General features: G+C 41.3%; 1 protein-coding gene across 6 annotated transcripts in view; it reads left to right on the top strand.

The window, feature by feature from the left end:
- LOC121277841 (ADP-ribose glycohydrolase OARD1-like) overlaps positions 1 to 16963 on the top strand; it is a 40195-nt gene that overhangs the window by 16932 nt on the left and 6300 nt on the right. For 4 of the 6 annotated variants that reach the window (XM_041187524.1, XM_041187526.1, XM_041187525.1 and 1 more), the window contains exons 2-3: positions 15130 to 15204; positions 15670 to 15823. In XM_041187524.1, the coding sequence (XP_041043458.1) occupies positions 15130 to 15204; positions 15670 to 15823 (229 nt within the window). Of the gene's footprint in view, positions 1 to 6214; positions 6266 to 12335; positions 12356 to 15129; positions 15205 to 15669; positions 15824 to 16963 lie in introns of those variants that run through there. The other 2 variants (XM_041187528.1, XM_041187530.1) reach the window with 2 other exon arrangements.

Here is a 16963-nt window from a genome sequence, read left to right on the forward strand (position 1 = left end):
CTTCAGGATCTTAAAGGTTTCAATCAAGTTGCCTCTTACTCTTAACTCCAGCGGATACAAGCCAACTCTCCAACCTTTTCTCATAAGACACCCCGTCCATTCCAGGTATTAGTCTAGTAAACCTTCTTTGAACTGCTTCTAATGCATTTACATCCATCCTTAAATAAGGAGATCAGTACTCCAGATGTGGCATCACCTATGCTCTATATCCATTTGTAGCTTCCTTATGCCCTCTTCACAACTTACTTTCCTACATGTCTTTGTGTCATCAGAAAATTTAGCAACCATACCTTTTGATCCCTTCATACAAGTCATTTAGATAAATTTTAAGAAGTTGAGGCCCCAGCAATGATTTGTGGCCCACCTCTTGACACATCTTACCAACCAGAAAATGAACCATTTATGCCTTCTCTGTTTCCTGTTAGCTAGCCAATCATCTTCTGTCCATGCAATATGTTACGCCCTACACCATGAGCTTTTATCTTCTGCAATAACCTTTGATGTGGCAGCTTATCAATTGCATTTTGGAAATCTAAATACAGTACATCCACTGGTTCCCCATTATCCATAGCACATGTTACTTCTTCAAATAACTCCAATAAATTAGTTAAACATGATTTCCCTCTCTCAAAACCATGTTAATTCTGTTTGATTACCTTGAATTTATCTAAGTGCCCTGCTGTAATGTCTTGAGCTTCCAACATTTTCCCTATGACAGATGTTAAGCTAACTGGCTTGTAGTTTCCTACTTTCTGTCTCCCTCCCTTTTTGAATAAAGGAATTACATTTGCTGTTTTCCAATCTAATGGAACCTTCCCCGACTCTAGAGAATTTTGGAAAATTAAAGCAATGCATCAATAATCTCATTAGCCACTTTTAAGACCCTAGGATGAAGTCCATCAGGACCCGGGGACTTGTCAGCCCACATCTCCAACAATTTGCTCAGTACCACTTCCCTGGTGATTGTAATTTTCTTGAGTTCCTCCTTCCCTTCCATTTCCTGATTTACAGCTATTTCTGGGATGTTACTTGTATCCTCTGTAGTGAAGATTGATGCAAAACATGCTGTTCAATTAATCTGCCATCTCCTTATTTTCCATTATTAATTCACCAGACTCACTTTTTATAGGACCAACACTCACTTTGTTAACTTTTCTTATTTAAATATCTATAGAACATCTTACTAGCTGTCTTTATATTCTAGCTACCTTCTCTCATATCTAACTTTTCCTTCCTTATTAATCTTTTAGTCGTTATTTGCTGCTTTTTATATTCTGTCCAATCTTCTGACTTGCCATCCATCTGCGCACTTAAATGCTTCTTCTTTAAGTTTGATACCGTCTTTAACTCTTTTAGTTAACCACGGATGATGCGTCCTCCCCTTGGAGCCTTTCTTTCTTGTTGGAATGTATCTATTGTGTACTCTGAAATATTCCCTTAAATGTCTGTCACTGCATCTCTATTGACCTATCCCTTAACCTGATTTGCAGTTTACTTTAGCTAGCTCTGCTTTTATGCCCTCATAATTATCCTTATTTAAGTTTAAAATATTAGTCTTAGACCCACTCTTCTCTCCCTAAAACTGAATATAATAATCATATTATGATCGCTGCTATGTAGGGGTGCCTTCACTTTGAGGTCATTAATCGTTTCTCGTTGCACAATACCAGGTCGAGTATAGCTTGGTCTCTGGTTGGCGCCAGAACATGCTGTTCTAAGAAACTATCCCATAAACATTCTACAAATTTGTCATCTAGGCTACCTTTGCTGATCTGATTTTTCCAGTCTATATGTAGATTATAATCCCCCATGATTATCGCTGTACCTTTCTGATAAGCTCCCACTATTTCTTCCTTTATATGCTATCCTGCCATGAGGTTACTTGTTAGGGGGCCGGTACACAACTCTCACAAGTGACTTCTTACCTTTACCATTTGTCATCTCTACCCAAACTGCTTCTACATCCTGGTTTCTTTAACTTAGGTCATCACTTTCTATTGTGCTAATACCATCATTAATTAAAGATCCACCCCTTCACCTTTTCCTAGCTTTGTATCCTTCCTAAATGTCATGTACCCGTCAATATTTAGGTCCCAATCTTTGTCATCTTGCAGCCATGTCTCTATAATGACTATCAGACTATTATTTGTTTCTATTTGCACTATCAGTTCATCTGTTTTGTTTCAAATGTGACTTGCAGCCTTATCTGCTGATTTACTCTTAGATTTGTACTCTGTCCCTACTGTTTGTTATTTCCAATATTAATACCTTTCTCTCTTGCCTTGTCTCTATTCTTCAGTTTACCACATCTTCCCAAATTTGACCCCTTGCCCCCACTATTTAGTTTTAAAACCCTCTCTACTTCCCTAGTTACTCAGCTTGCGAGAATGTTGGTTCTGGCAATATTGAGGCGTAGACCGTCCCAATGGTACAGCCTCCACTTTTGCCAGTACTGGTCCCATGAACCAGAACTCACTTCTCCCACGCCAGCCTTTGAACCACACATTCATCTCCCTCTTGTTTTATTTACCCTATGCCAATTTGCATGTAGCTCAGATATAATCCAGAGATTATTACCTTTGAAGTTTTGCTTTTTAATTTAGTGCCTAGCTCCACATATTGACCAAGCAAAACGTCTTTCTTCGTTCTCCCTATTTTATTGGTACTTACATGGACCACAACGACTGGATTCTCCCACTCCCACTCCCACTGCAAATTCCTCTGCAGCCCTGAGCAGATATCCCAAACCCTGGCACTGGGCAGACAACACAGCTGTTTACTGTGGAGAGCAGTGTCTATTATTATGACACAGCCAATGGTAAAGGCTGAGTTGTTCAGACCCCAGATGGAAACTTGAAACAACTGTCGTAACCCATTTTTGCAATTTATATGTTTTGAGATGCAAGCTTTTTTTCAGTAGTAATAAGGCAATTGGGTCTCGATGTTTTTTTATAAAACTAAATTAAACATGTATTAATAAAAGAAAGATTGTAAACACATATGTCTTCAAAAGTACTTTTATAATAACTACAAAAATCCTCTAATTAACCTGACTCTCAGTTACACCCCCGTTAAGGAAACAGTACATCTCATAGATTTAAACAGTCACCTGGCAAAGCACACCCTGGATAGTCGCATTCAAATTGAGTTTCTTTCAGCTCTGGGTCCTTGCAGCTGGAAGCTTCCCACACTTGTTGGATCTACCTTGCACACAATTTCCTATTTCCTTTATACATATCTTTCCCTTTGAATGTAAATTTTCCATTGTATCACCAGGCTTTTAATTTTACTTCTAAAAATAACATCCCTTCATCCCACCAATTTTATTAGTCAGCTGAAAAAATAAACACATTGCTTGGCATCTTCTAGCTGGGTGTAAAATTTCACCCGCAGCCTTGAATGGTTTCTTTTAACAAATGCAAATTTGCACCTTACCTTCTACCTTCCTTATGTTGACCTAATTAACATCTCAAAACTACTGTACACCAGACTAGCTGGCTTTAATCCAATTAAGACCACACACAGACTCCACTAGAACTCTATTTTAAAAAATAATTTGCAATAACATTATAGATATTAATATCTCTTGCCACCATGCCCATGACTATACTGTCCCCTACTACTCCTACATTTCTTTTTGCACCCATCCACTTGATCAGCTTCCTGTACCATGATCAGTCTGCTCATGCACCCTGCAGACCTTGCTTTTGTCCACACATGTTGCAAGTACCTCATATATTGTTTTTAAGAATTGCAAAGTCTAAGATTCCTCCACTACTGTGTGCTCAGTCCCTTTACCTTACTCACTCATAATCCTCCAGTCCCTCACTGCTGACCAAAACAGACGACCCTATTCTAAGAGGTGTGACCATCTCCTGGTACAAAGTGTTCAGGTATTTCTCCCAGTCCCTGATGTTGAGCAGTGTCTGCAGTTGGGCTTCCAAATCAATAATCCTGATCCGAAATTCCTCTAGTTGCTTATACTTCCTGCAGATGTGTTTGCCCTGGATCATATTGGTGCCCAGGAGCTCCCACATTCCACACAATACCTATCCTGCCATTGTTACTTAGGTTATTTAGTTAATTTAATTTAATTACTTTCTTAATTAGAATTATTCTATGTATATTACAAGTTACTGTACTTATTAAATGCTGGTACCACCTTCAGCTAAGACTTACATGTTCTAATTGGCTTACGAGTTACTCACAAACCAGCTCCTTCTGCTGCACCAAACTATCAAAAAAGTACAAAAGAGTAATTGCTCTTTGAAAGACCAACAGAAATGGCTCACAATGATTAAGATAAAATAAAACAGAATAGGCCTGGCCAGTGCCATTCAGCTCCTGACCTCATTATAGCCTTGGTTCAAACATGGACAAAGTACTAAACTCCAGAGGTGAGGTGACTACACTAGACATCAAGGCAGCGTTTGACTTAATTTGGCATGAAGGCGCCCTATCAAAACTGTAGTCAATGAGAATCGGGGGAAAACCCACTGCGGGTTGGAGTCATACCTAGCACAAAGGAAGGTGGTTGCAGGTCAATCATCTCAGTTGCAGGACATCACTGCAGGAGTTCCTCAGGGTAGTGTCCTAGCCCCAACCACCTTCAGCTGCTTCGTCAATGACCGTCCTTCCAAATTAAAGTCAGAAATGGGGATGTTCGCCGATGATTGATTGCACAATGTTCAGCACCATTCGCGACTCCTCAGATACTGAAGAAGTCTACATCCAAATGCAGCGAGGCCTGGACAATATCTAGGTTTGGGCTGAAAAGTTGCAAGTAACATTTGGGCCACGCAAGTGCCAGGCAATGACCATCTCCAACAAGAGAGAATCTAATGAACGCCCCTTGACATTCAATGGCAGTACCATCATTGAATCCCCTACTATCAACACCCTGTGAGGTTTCCATTGACCAGAAACTGAACTAGCCATATAAATACTGTGGCTACAAGAGCAGTTCAGAGCTAGGAATCCTGCAGTGAGTAATTTACCTCCTGACTCCCCAAAGCTTGTTCACCATCTACAAGGCACAAGTCAGGAGTGTGATGGAATACACTGCACTTGCCTGGATGAGTGCAGCTCCAACAACACTAAGCTTGACACCATCCAGGACAAAGCTTGATTGGCACCCCATCCACAAACATTCACTCCCTCCACCACTGATGCACAGATGGTAAAAACTGCTGCCAGCACAAGATGCACTGCAAGCCACTTTAGACAACATCTGCCAAACCCTCGTGCACTACCATCTAGAAGGACAAGGGCAGCAGATACTTGGGACTACCAGCTGGAGGTTCCCCTCCAAGCCACTCATCATCCAGACTTGGAAATATATCACTGTTCCTTCACTGTCGCTGGGTCAAAATCCTGGAACTCCCTCCCTAACAGTACTGTGGGTGTACCTACACCACATGGATTGTAGCGGTTCAAGAAAGCAACTCACTACCACCTTCTCAAGGGAAATTGGGGGTTGGCAATAAATGCTGGCCTAGCCAGCAATGTCCACATCTCATAAATTAATTAAAAAAAACTCACGGATTGTCTCAGTTGTTGTGGTGGAATTTTTCACAGCTGTCAAAATGTGAACAGAGTTTTCAGAGCAGGTTGTTGTATATGGATAAGCCTGATGCATCTTCAGTGACATGGAAGCTCTTAATAAAAAAATGTTTTCAGCATTGTAGTTATTGAATATCAAGCTGGCAGGAAAAAGCCTCAAGGAAGTGCTGTGTAATTGTAATTTTGAGTCAACACAATGTAGTGGCGGCATATGCATCAATGAGTATCCTTTCCACTTGTTTTCCGTTAAGGGGTAAAAGCAGATCTAGTTTAGTGTTACTCTGCTGCCTCTTGAAGACACAGCATAGAAATAATAGCTGAAGTAATCTGAAATAAAAAGAGTTCTCTATTCATACAACTGGCCATGTTATCAAACGCGACTAGATATCCAGACATGTGAAAACACCGAGGACATAGGAGCGTACAAAAAGTAGTTCTGACACAGAGGACAAAGGGGCATCCAAAAGTAGTCCTAAATACAGGAACCAAAAAATCTAGAGTACAAAATAGTAACAGAACCCAAAAGCTCATGGGGAAGAAGGAAAACATGTAGTGATCTGTTAACTACTCATACACATCCTCGTGGCTGGTTTCAGAGGACTGTTTGAAGAAACCACCAGGTTTCTGCTGGCAGTTGAGTTGGAATTTGGCACAGGAAGACCCAAGAAGAATACATATTATTCATAATGTACTGAGCACCAAGGTAAGCAGTTTCCTTCTGCAATTAAAAATTTGAGAAATTTAAGCTTTTGTGATCATGCTAAGAGAGAAAGAAGAAACTTGCCTTTCGAGACATCCCAAAGTGCTTCACAGCCACAAATATTTTTGATCACTTGTTTATATGCAGAAACTAAACATAATGGATATCGTGGCTTCTGTTAATTCCTATACAGTGCCATCATTCTCATCACTCATATGTCCTATGCCAGACCAGTTTCCAAGGATGTAGTTATGGTTTTGCTTCAGGCAGCGGAATGTGGAATTGTTCCCACACTCTTGAGCAAGAGCTCATTGTGTTCCTTTTTAATACATTGATTAGTGTGCTCTTTCTTGCTGTCTGTCTTTTTTCTGAGCAAGAGGCATTTATAAAAAAAAAGCCAGCCAGTCTCATGTGGCGCTGTGAATGACAGCTGACTTCTTCCATTAATGCTCCCCATTAAGGGGTGGTTTAAAGCTCTCTGACTGCTGCAGCTGCTCACCAAGCTTCAGATGTTTTGCAGTGCTCCTGCTCTTTGTGTGACATTGCCCAGCGTCACTCAGACACTCTAAGCAGCTCCCTGACAACTACAACAATTGATTCAAGGCTTTCTGTAATTTTCTCTCCCGTGATGGGAGTGAATGCTTCAGTATCAATCAGCAGTAAAAACAAAGTGCCATGTCATTTGGTTGATAAAATATTCACACTGAAAGTTATGCTAGCTGCATCGCTGCTAATTGTGGAGACTCTTCTCAAGATTATCTTGTGTCTTGTGGGGTTTCCCAGTAATTCCATTACCATAGACAACAGATATCTGGAAAACAGACAGAAAATGTTCCTCAACTTCAGCTATTTCAACACCAACCATACTTGGAGCAAAGGAAATTGAAGTAAAATTTAGTAGTGGTGTACAAGATTATGAAAGACTTAGGTAAAGTAGACAAAAAAATGTTGTTCCCATTTGCTAACTAGTGGGCACAGATTTAAGATTTTGGGCAAGAGATGCAGGGGAGGATGTGAGGACAAAATGCTTGCTCCGTGATTGGTAATGACCTGGAAAACACTGTCTATGGGGATGGTGGTAACAGAGACAATCCAAAATGTTGGGCACTTGAGGCAAATAATCTTGCAGGCCCACAAGGATAGAATGCAGAAATGGGACTGATTGGTTTTACAGAGAGTTGGCATGGACTTAATGGGCTGAAGGACCTTTTTTTTTAAATTAATTCATGGGATGTGGGCATCGATGGCTAGGCCAGCATATATTGCTTATCCCTAATTGCCCTTGAGAAGGTGGTGGTGAGCTGCCTATAACTAGAGGAGTGCACAAGGATCAGTGCTGGGGCCACAATTATTTACAACATATGTTAATAACTTGGATGAGGGAAATGAATGTACAATCGCCAAGTTTGCGGATGACACATAAATAGATGGGAAGGCAAGCAGCAAGGATGACAAAAAGAGTCTACAGAAGGATATAGGTTAAGTGGTGGGCAAAAACTTGGCAAATGGAATATAATTTGGAAAAATGTGAGATTATGCACTTTGTCAGGAAGAATAGAGAAGTTGAATATTATTCAAATGGAGAAAGACTGCAGAAAGCTACAGCACGGAGGGATTTGGGAGCCCTTGTGCATGAATCACAAAAAGCTAGTAATACAGGTTCAGCAGGTAATAGGTAAGGCAAATGGAATGTTGGCCTTTATTTCAAAGGGAATGGAGTATAAAAATAGGGAAGTCTTGCTATTACTATACAAGGCACTAATTAGACCACACCTAGAATACTGTGAACAGTTTTGTTTCCCTTATCTAAGGAAAGATATATTGGTATTGGAGGCAGCCCAAAAAAGGTTCACTTGGTTGATCCCGGGGTTGGAGGGCTTTTCTTACGAGGAGAGGCTGAGTAGGTTGGGCTTGTACTCATTGGAGTTTAGAAGAATGAGAGGCGACCTTATTGAAACATATAAGATTCTTAGGGGGCTTGACAGAATAGTTGCTGACAGGTTGTTTCCCCTGTGGGAGAGTCTAGGACCAGAGAGGGTAATCTCAGAGTAAGGGATCACCCATTTAAGATAGAAATGACAAGGAATTTCTTCTTTTTGAAGGTAGTGAATCTGTGGAATTCTTTACCACAGAAGGCTGTAGAGGCTGGGTTTTAAGTGTATTCAAGGCTGAGATAGACAGATTTTTAATCAGTAAGGGAATCAAGGTTTATGGGGAAAAGGCAGGAAGGTGGAGTTGAGGATTATCAGATCCATTATGATCTCATTGAATGGCGGAGCAGACTCGATGGGCCGAATGGTCTACTTCTGCTCCTACATCTTATGCTCTTCTTGAACTGCTGCAGTCCATGTGACGTAGGTACACCCACAGTGCTCTTAGGGAGGGAGTTCCAGAATTTTGACCCAGCCATTGAAAGAACAGCTATATATTCCCAAGTCAGAATGGGGAGTGGCTTCCAGGTTATTGTGTTCCCATGTGTCTGCAGCCCTTATCCTTTTATGCTATTATGAATCTGGATCCCCCCTTGCCACTCCTCACAGTGAGGAGAGACTAGGGAGCAGCAAGGGACCAGGGTGCACCGGAGTTTGAAAAAGTAGGGGGAAAAATCGTTGTGTGATATTATGGGATGGCTGTGAGTTGAATGCCAAGTATTGCTGCTGTGTTTCCCTTTCTCCAAAGTTAGGGAGTTAGTTTAAGCAGCTCCAAAATTAAAAATTTAGGACTCCTGCTGTTGATGACCTAGACCTTGGCGTACAGAACACAATTTTAAATTTTGTGGACGATACAAAACTTGGGAAATATTGTGAACTGTGAGGAGGATAGTGCAGAATTTCAAAGGGACATAGGTTGGTGGAATGTGTGGGGAAAATGGCAGATGACATTTTATACAGAGAAGTGTGAAGTGATTCATTTTGGTGGGAAGAACACAGAGAGACGATATAAAATAGAGTATAATTCTAAAGAAAGTTCAGGAGCACAGGACCTGGGTGTATGTGTATGTAAATAATTGAAGATGGCAGGACTGGTTAAGAGAGCGGTTAGTAAAACTTAGAATGCTGCATGCTTTATTAATAGGAGCATAGAGAACAAAAGCAAAGAAGTTATATAGCCATGTAGATGGCTGAAGTGAGGATTATTTTGAGAAGTGAATGCTGAAAGGCGTTTTTATTTATTCATTCCTGGGATCTGGACATCGTTGACTCAGCTAACACTTATTGCCCACCCCTAATTGCCCTTGAGGGGTTGGAAAGCTGCCTTCTTGAACTGCTGCGTTCCATGTAGTGTAGGTACATCCACAGTGCTGTTAGGGAGGGTGTTTCAGGATTTTGACCCAGCAACAGTGAAGGAATGGCAATATTGTTCTAAATCAGAATAATGTGTGTGCTTGAGAGGGATTTCCAGGTTGTAGTGCTCCCATGTGTCTGCTGCCCTTGTCCTTCTAGATGGCCATGGGTTTGGAAGGTGTTGTCGAAAGAGGCTTGGTGAGTTCTTGCAGTGCATCTTGTAGATGGTGCACACTGCTGCCACTGTGCATTGGTGGTAGAGGGAGTGAATGCTTGTGCAATTAAGTGTGCTGATTTGTCCTGGATGGTGTCAAGCTTCTTGAGTTCCAGAGAACCATGGATGATATTCAGGATACAATGAGAAGGAAAAGAGAGGCTTTTAGCGGGTACAAGGGGAGCAAATCAGTGGAGGCATTAGTGGAGTACAGGAACTGCAGGGTGGAGCTTAAGAAAGCAGTTAGGAGAACAGAGAGGGGATATGAGAAAGCTCTGGCTGGTAAAAGTAGGGAAAATCCCAAGATATTCTATAAGTATATCAATGGAAAGAGGATAACCAGGGAAAGAGTAGGGCCCATTAGGGACCAAGGGGGCAATCTATGGGTGGGGCTAGAGGTCATCCGGAGAGTGTTGAACAAATACTTCACATCCGTCCTCACCCAAGAGAATGAGGATGAAGGTATGGAACTCGGTGAGGGAGACTGCGAGTTTTTTGAGCAAATTGATATAGGGAGGGACAAGGTATTGGAGATGTTGGCAGGCTTAAAAGTGGACAAATCTCCAGGTCCGGATGATTTGTGTCCCAGACTGCTGAGGGAGGCAAGAGAGGAGATCGCAGGGGCTCTGACCCAAATTTTTAATTTCTCTCTGGCCACGGGGAGACGCCAGAGGACTGGAGAACAGCTAATGTGGTTCTGCTATTTAAGAAGGATTGTAGAGATAAGCCAGGGAACTACAGACCAGTGAGTTTCAAACAGTGGTAGGGAAGCTATTGGAGAAAATTCTGAAGGAGAGAATCTGTCTGCACTTGGAGAGGCAAGGTTTGACCAGGGATAGTCAGCATGGCTTTGTCAGAGGGAGGTCATGCCTAACAAATTTGAATTTTTTGAGGAGGTGACCAGGTGTGTAGATGAGGGTAGTGCAGTTGATGTAGTTTATATGGATTTCAGCAAAGCCTTTGAGAAGGTCTCACATGGCAGACTTATTAAGGAGGCAAATGCACATAGAATACAGGGTAATTTGATAAAGTGGATTCAAAATTGGCTTAGTTGTAGGGGTGATGACAGAAGGCTGCTTTAGTGCCTGGAAGCCAGTATCCAGTCGTGTACCACTGTGCTGGATCCCCTATTATTTGTCATTTATATAAATGACATAGATGACTATGTGGGAGGTAGGATTAGTAAGTTTGCGGATGATACAAAGATTGGCTGGGTGGTTAACAGTGAGGCTACAGGAAGATAGAGACGGTATGGTCAAATGGGCAGATAAGTGGCAGATGGAATTTAACCCTGAAAAGTGTGAGGTGATACGCTTTGGAAGGAGTAATTTGACGAGGAAGTATTCAATGAATGGCATGACGTTAGGAAGTTCTGAGGAACAGAGAGACCTTGGCGTGTGTGTCCATAGATCTCTGAAAGCGGAGGGGCATGTTCGTGGGGTGGTGAAAAAGGCATATGAGACACTTGCCTTTATCAATCGAGGCATAGATTACAAAAGTAGAGATGTCATGTTGGTGAGGCCACAGCTGTAGCACTGTGTGCAGTTCTGGTCGCCATATTATAGGAAGGATGTGATTGTACTGGAGGGGATGCAGAGGAGATTCACCAGGATGTTGCATGGGATGAAACATTTAAGTTATGAAGAGAGGTTGGATAGACTTGAGTTGTTTTTGTTGGAGAAGAGAAGACTGATGGGAGACCTGATCGAGGTGTACAAGATTATGAGGGGCATGGACAGGGTGGATAGGGAGCAGCTGTTCCCCTTAGTTGAAGGGTCAGTCACGAGTGAACACAAGTTAAAGGTGAGGGGCAGGCGGTTTAGGGAGGATTTGAAGAAAAGCTTTTTCACCTAGAGGGTGGTGACAGTCTGGAGTGTGCTTCCTGGGAGGGTGGTGGAGGCGGGTTGCCTCACATCCTTTAAAAAGTACCTGGATGAGCACTTGGCACATCATAGCATTCAAGGCTATGGGCCAAGTGCTGGTAAATGGGATTAGGTAGGTAGGTCAGGTGTTTATCACGTGTTGGTGCAGACTCGATGGGCCGAAGGGCCTCTTCAGCATTGTGTGGTTCTGTGAGTGTTGTTGGAGCTGCACTCATCCAGGCAGGTGGAGAGTATTCCACCACACTCCTGACTTGTACGTTGCAGCTGGTGGACAGGCTTTGGGGGGGTCAGAAAGTGAGTTGCCCATCACAGGTTTCCTAGCCTCTGACCTGTTGTTATATATATGTAACCCTGAGGATTTTGATACTGGGGGAATTCAGCAATGGTAATGCCATGGGACGATGATTGGATTCTCTCTTGTTACAGGTGGTCATTGCCTGGCACGAATGTTACTTGCCACTTGTCAGCCTACGCCTAGATATTGTCCAGGTCTTGCTGCATTTGGACATGGGCAGCTTCAATATCTGACGATTTGCCAATGGTGCTGAACATTATGCAATCATGAGCAAACATCCCCACTTCTGACCTTATGACAGAAGGAAGGTCGTTGATGAAGCAGAAGATGGCTGGGCTAGGACACTACCCTGAGGAATCCCTGCAGTGATGTCCTGGAACTGAGATGAACAACCACAGCCATCTTCCTTTATGCTAGGTACAATAGGGGTATTCAAAATCATGGGGGGTCTTGACAGAGTAGATAGGGAAAAACCCTTCCCATTGAAAGGATCAAGAACCAGAGGGCACAGATTTAAGATAATTGCCAAAAGAAGCAGTGGTGAAATGACAAAAAACCTTCTTACAGAGTGGTTAGAATCTCAAATGTACTGCCTAAGAGTATGGTGGAAGCAGGTTCAATTGAGGCTGTCAAAATCGAATTGGATCATTATCTGAAAAGGAAGAACATGCAGGGCCACTGGGAGAAGGTGGTGGAATGGCTCTTAGGTGAATTGCCCCTTCAGAGAGCCAGTACAGACAAGATGGGCCGAATTGCCACTTCCTGCGCTGTAACGATTATGATTATGTATGTCAGAGGATAAAGCCTGTTACTTTCTCTGTTTTCCCTCTTCTAATTCAATTTCTCTTTTCTGCTCATCTATGTTTCTTATTTTTTTTCACCTAGTCAACTTGCTGTACTCTTTGATTATTTGCCACTTCTCAGAACTTTTTGATAGGGAATTTCGTGCCTCTGATCCAAGAACAGATTTTCCATTCTCCCCTCCTGTAGATTTTTTGATGAATAGATATTACAGTACTCTCCAATCTCAAGAATTCCAGCAGGAAAAAGACAGCCCAAGATATGGCACAGAACAGTAAGGAATGCCAACTAAATTAGGGTAGAGATGCTATAGGGGGAAATGGATGGTGTTATGTTCGAATGGACTATTTAACAGGCTGAAAGAGAGGAGAATTGCTGATAAGAAAATCTGAGGTGAATCAGTGGTGAATTTACATTAGGCTGTAAATTGATAAACCAGTACATAAAAGTGCTCATAAAACGTGGTAAGAAGCCTTATGAGATCTTTAGAAGATTGAACAGAGCATCAGTTTCAATGAACAGCATTGCCATGGTAAGTGAAATTTGTGGTGTTAGAACCAAGTGAAGAGGGACAGGATGGCTCTCCTTTTCCACTCCTCTTTTGACTGTAACAGGTTTTTATTAAAAGGATATGTTTGCCAATTCGGTGAGTGTCTAACTGTTTACATGTTGTGACTATAAAATACTCAAAGGCAATGGGTTTTCTTGAGTTTTAAAAAAAGAGACAATGTACTTAACTTGATCTAAGCAAAATAATAAAAATGCTTCAATTTACATAGCCACACACCCGAAGTTCACACCACATACAAATAGAGTACATAGTGGATAGATTAAGCAATTTAGAGTCCCATAACATTAAAGGGGTATACAGCTTTTGAAGGTTGGTGACTTGGTTGGCTTCAGGTTGAACTTGGAGTTCCTGTTGCTTTTCAGTGTCAAGGTTTAAAGATGTAGATGGACGATTTTTCTGTTCTTGTGGAGATACCAGCACTGGGTTGGGTTCTTTTTAAAATATCTTTATGCAGCCCCTGCATGGTAAAAATCTGCAAAACAGGACAAGCAAGTTGCTTAAACACACTTGTCACATGACCCTTTCCAAGTGTCCAATGACCCAAATATGATGATGGCTAGTGTATTCTAGTTGTAAATTGATTACATAATGGCTGAGAATTCCTCTCTCAACCAGGGCCCCATTGTCCAAGTGATTATGTTTAATGGTTTTTATCCACCTAGTTGAGTACCCAGGGGATTATCTGGACGCTTTGCTGATGGGATAGGAGATGGCCCACTTTCATACTCTTTCTAAAGGCAGTTGTTCCTGGTGTGGCTTTGCAGACAGGTTGCCTCCATTTCAATGGTTTTGGAATGTAGAAGGTGCAGTGATGCAAATGTGCAGCCATGTTTGACTGTGATCCCAAGACACTGGAACGTGGCTTTAGTATTTTTTCAAAATCAGTTGGGAGGTTTCTAGCCAAAAAATTCATTTTTTTTATATAAAGCATGGTTTCACAACAATAGGATCATGTTCTCAGATGCAGCTTTTGCATTTTCTGTTGAAATCTGATGCATGCTGAAAACGGGAAGAAAAGCTAGTGTGGGGTTTGATGCTTGAATAAACGTGCCCTCAAGAAAGATGGGAGTGAACCTTGGAAATCTGGGCAACTGCTGGGAAGAGGAACAAAAGGATGATGGATGGCAGTGGAGATGTATCATAATGATGCTGGTCCTGTCAAGTTGGGTCAGCTGGGTGATGAAGGTAGTCGGTGCAACAATGCTGCCAGTACAAGGACCAAGAGTGAAAGGTAACTAATGAGAAATTAAGTAATGGGAAATTTTCGATGTCAGTTTATTTTTGTGAGGATGGTCCAACTAGATTTAGTTTCTTATCTATACGGAGAAAGTGAAAATTGAAGATCTGGTCAACAAAGGCTAACATCTGTTGAGCAGGTAATTCAGAATAACTTTGTGGAATGAGAAAGGGAGCAGGAAGAAGGAGTTACATTTATTAAACGCCTGTCAGGATATCAAAAATATCCTTCCATCCAAGGAAGCACTTTTGAAGTGTCATCAGTGATGTTAAAGTAGAAAAAGCGGCAGATATAATATTGATTGGGAATGTTGGACAGGATACAAGCAGAACCCCTCGCACTTCAAACAGTGACATGGAACCTTTTACACCCATCCAAGAAGTTTAGTGAGGTCCCAGTGAGACATTTCAACTGAAAGACAACACCCTTGACAGTTCAGACCTCCCTCATTACTGCTGTAAAATGCCAGTGTAGATTTTGAGCTGAAGTCTTTGGAGTGAGACTTGAATCATGTGATGATGTTAACACTGAGCCATAACTAAGTGAATATTACAGTTAACAGAATTTATTTTGCTTTGTTAGAAGAAGGAAGCACAAAGTAAATCGAAGAAAAGGAGAAAAATGGCTAGTTCCCCAGAGAAGCCACCAGAGGGCAATGTAAGTATGGAGCACAGAGTATTTTACACTTCCTCCTTTTTTTCTCTCCTGTGACTCCTCTGCTAAAGCCAAAAATACTCCTGATATTTGATGTTTTAAAAAGGAGTTAATGGCTTATTTTCCTTACGAAACTTTGAATTAAGTGTAGTGTTTGCTGTGGTATGTTCTCACAGCTAACTATAACTCTCTAGCACCTTGTCTGAATGGTCACGTAAGATGTCTAGATTCATCATTAATAAGTGTGATCAAAATAGCATATGGGTATAAGTGAATGAGCAAGCCCAAGGTCTGAATTTCCTATTCCCCATTTCTAATTTTTTTCTATATTTTTCCTTTTAAAAAAAATTGTGAACTGTATGGATGCTTTCAACTGAAAAATACTCAACTACTGTAAACACTTGTGGAAATAGCAAATCTTACATATGCTGTTAACCTCTAACAGTGTCTTTTCATTGGCAACCACAGAACTTTGAGATCCGTTACTTGAAAGGTGATTTGTTCGCATGCCCAGAGAAGGATGCACTGGCACATTGCATCAGTGAAGATTGTAACATGGAAGCGGGAATAGCAGTCTTGTTCAAGAAGAAATATGGATGTGTTGAGGAGCTGCAGAATCAGAGTAAGAGAGTAAAATTACAGAGCTCATTTTAAATTGGTGAACCAACAGTGTATTATTATGACCAGGATGGGAGGAGTGCGCAAATTACCTAGCTCCACAGGTCATATTATTAGTTTAAAAGTTTAATTTACTCATCAAAATGGCCAATTGTTTACCTTCATTACTGGTACCTGGAATAAAAGAGACTTTAACCAGGCTTCTTTCAATAAAGCCAAAATGATTGATTTATTATAAAACAAAACATATTTTTAACAAATTGCAAGGACTGGTTGACACACAATTGTAATCTAGAAGTATAACTATCTATCGCTTCTTAAAAAATCCCCAGCACACATACAGATAAACAAAGGACATAAAAGTAGCCTCTGCAGAGGTGGGTTTTAAAAATATATATAAAAAAATGATAAGGTTCGCAGAGGTTCAACACTGTTGATCTGGAGCTCCCTCACATGAAGACAGGCTGCTGGTCCCAGTAGAGGTCTGGAGGTTCTCACCAATGGAGCATCAACAGGGAGGAGAATATAGAGCTGGATCAATTTATCCAGCCTCAGCTTTACGGGTCCAAAATGCAAACAAGTTACACTCAGATGAGAATTCTCTGGCTACAGATTTATAACCACACACGGAATTTCAGCCAAGACTGTGAGAGAGAAAGTCAGTAAGGGTAGCCTTCCTGCTCAGCTTATTCCCCAACAAGACTGAATTCACAAAAAAAGGTTCAAAACTTAAAGCTAGTCTCTGTCACGTGATTTACAGTAAATCACTTGCCTGTGCCTTTAACAGTTTTTTTCATCAATTAAAGTAATTGCAATGCCAACAAGCACACAGCTCTTACCCTCCCTCAAGTACCACGCTGATCAGGTGATTTCTTGGAAAAGGCATGCTTGCTCACAGTTCAGAAGTGAACTTATGACCTTTTTTTAAAAAAAAAAACTCCAGGTCAGCACCCAAAGGTCCAAATAATGCAATGTCTTCCAAATTTTGAAAGAAGAATGCAGTTCACGAAGATATGGTTTTCCCAACAATATCGGTTTCTCTGGTGAAAGACATAATTTTGTTTGGACACAAATTCTTACCCCCTTGTAAGGAAAATCAAGCAGCAAGTTTTTTCAGAAGCAATAAAATGCTCCATCCGCCAAC

Source organism: Carcharodon carcharias, chromosome 5 (assembly GCF_017639515.1).
Source record: "Carcharodon carcharias isolate sCarCar2 chromosome 5, sCarCar2.pri, whole genome shotgun sequence".
NCBI lineage: Eukaryota > Metazoa > Chordata > Chondrichthyes > Lamniformes > Lamnidae > Carcharodon > Carcharodon carcharias.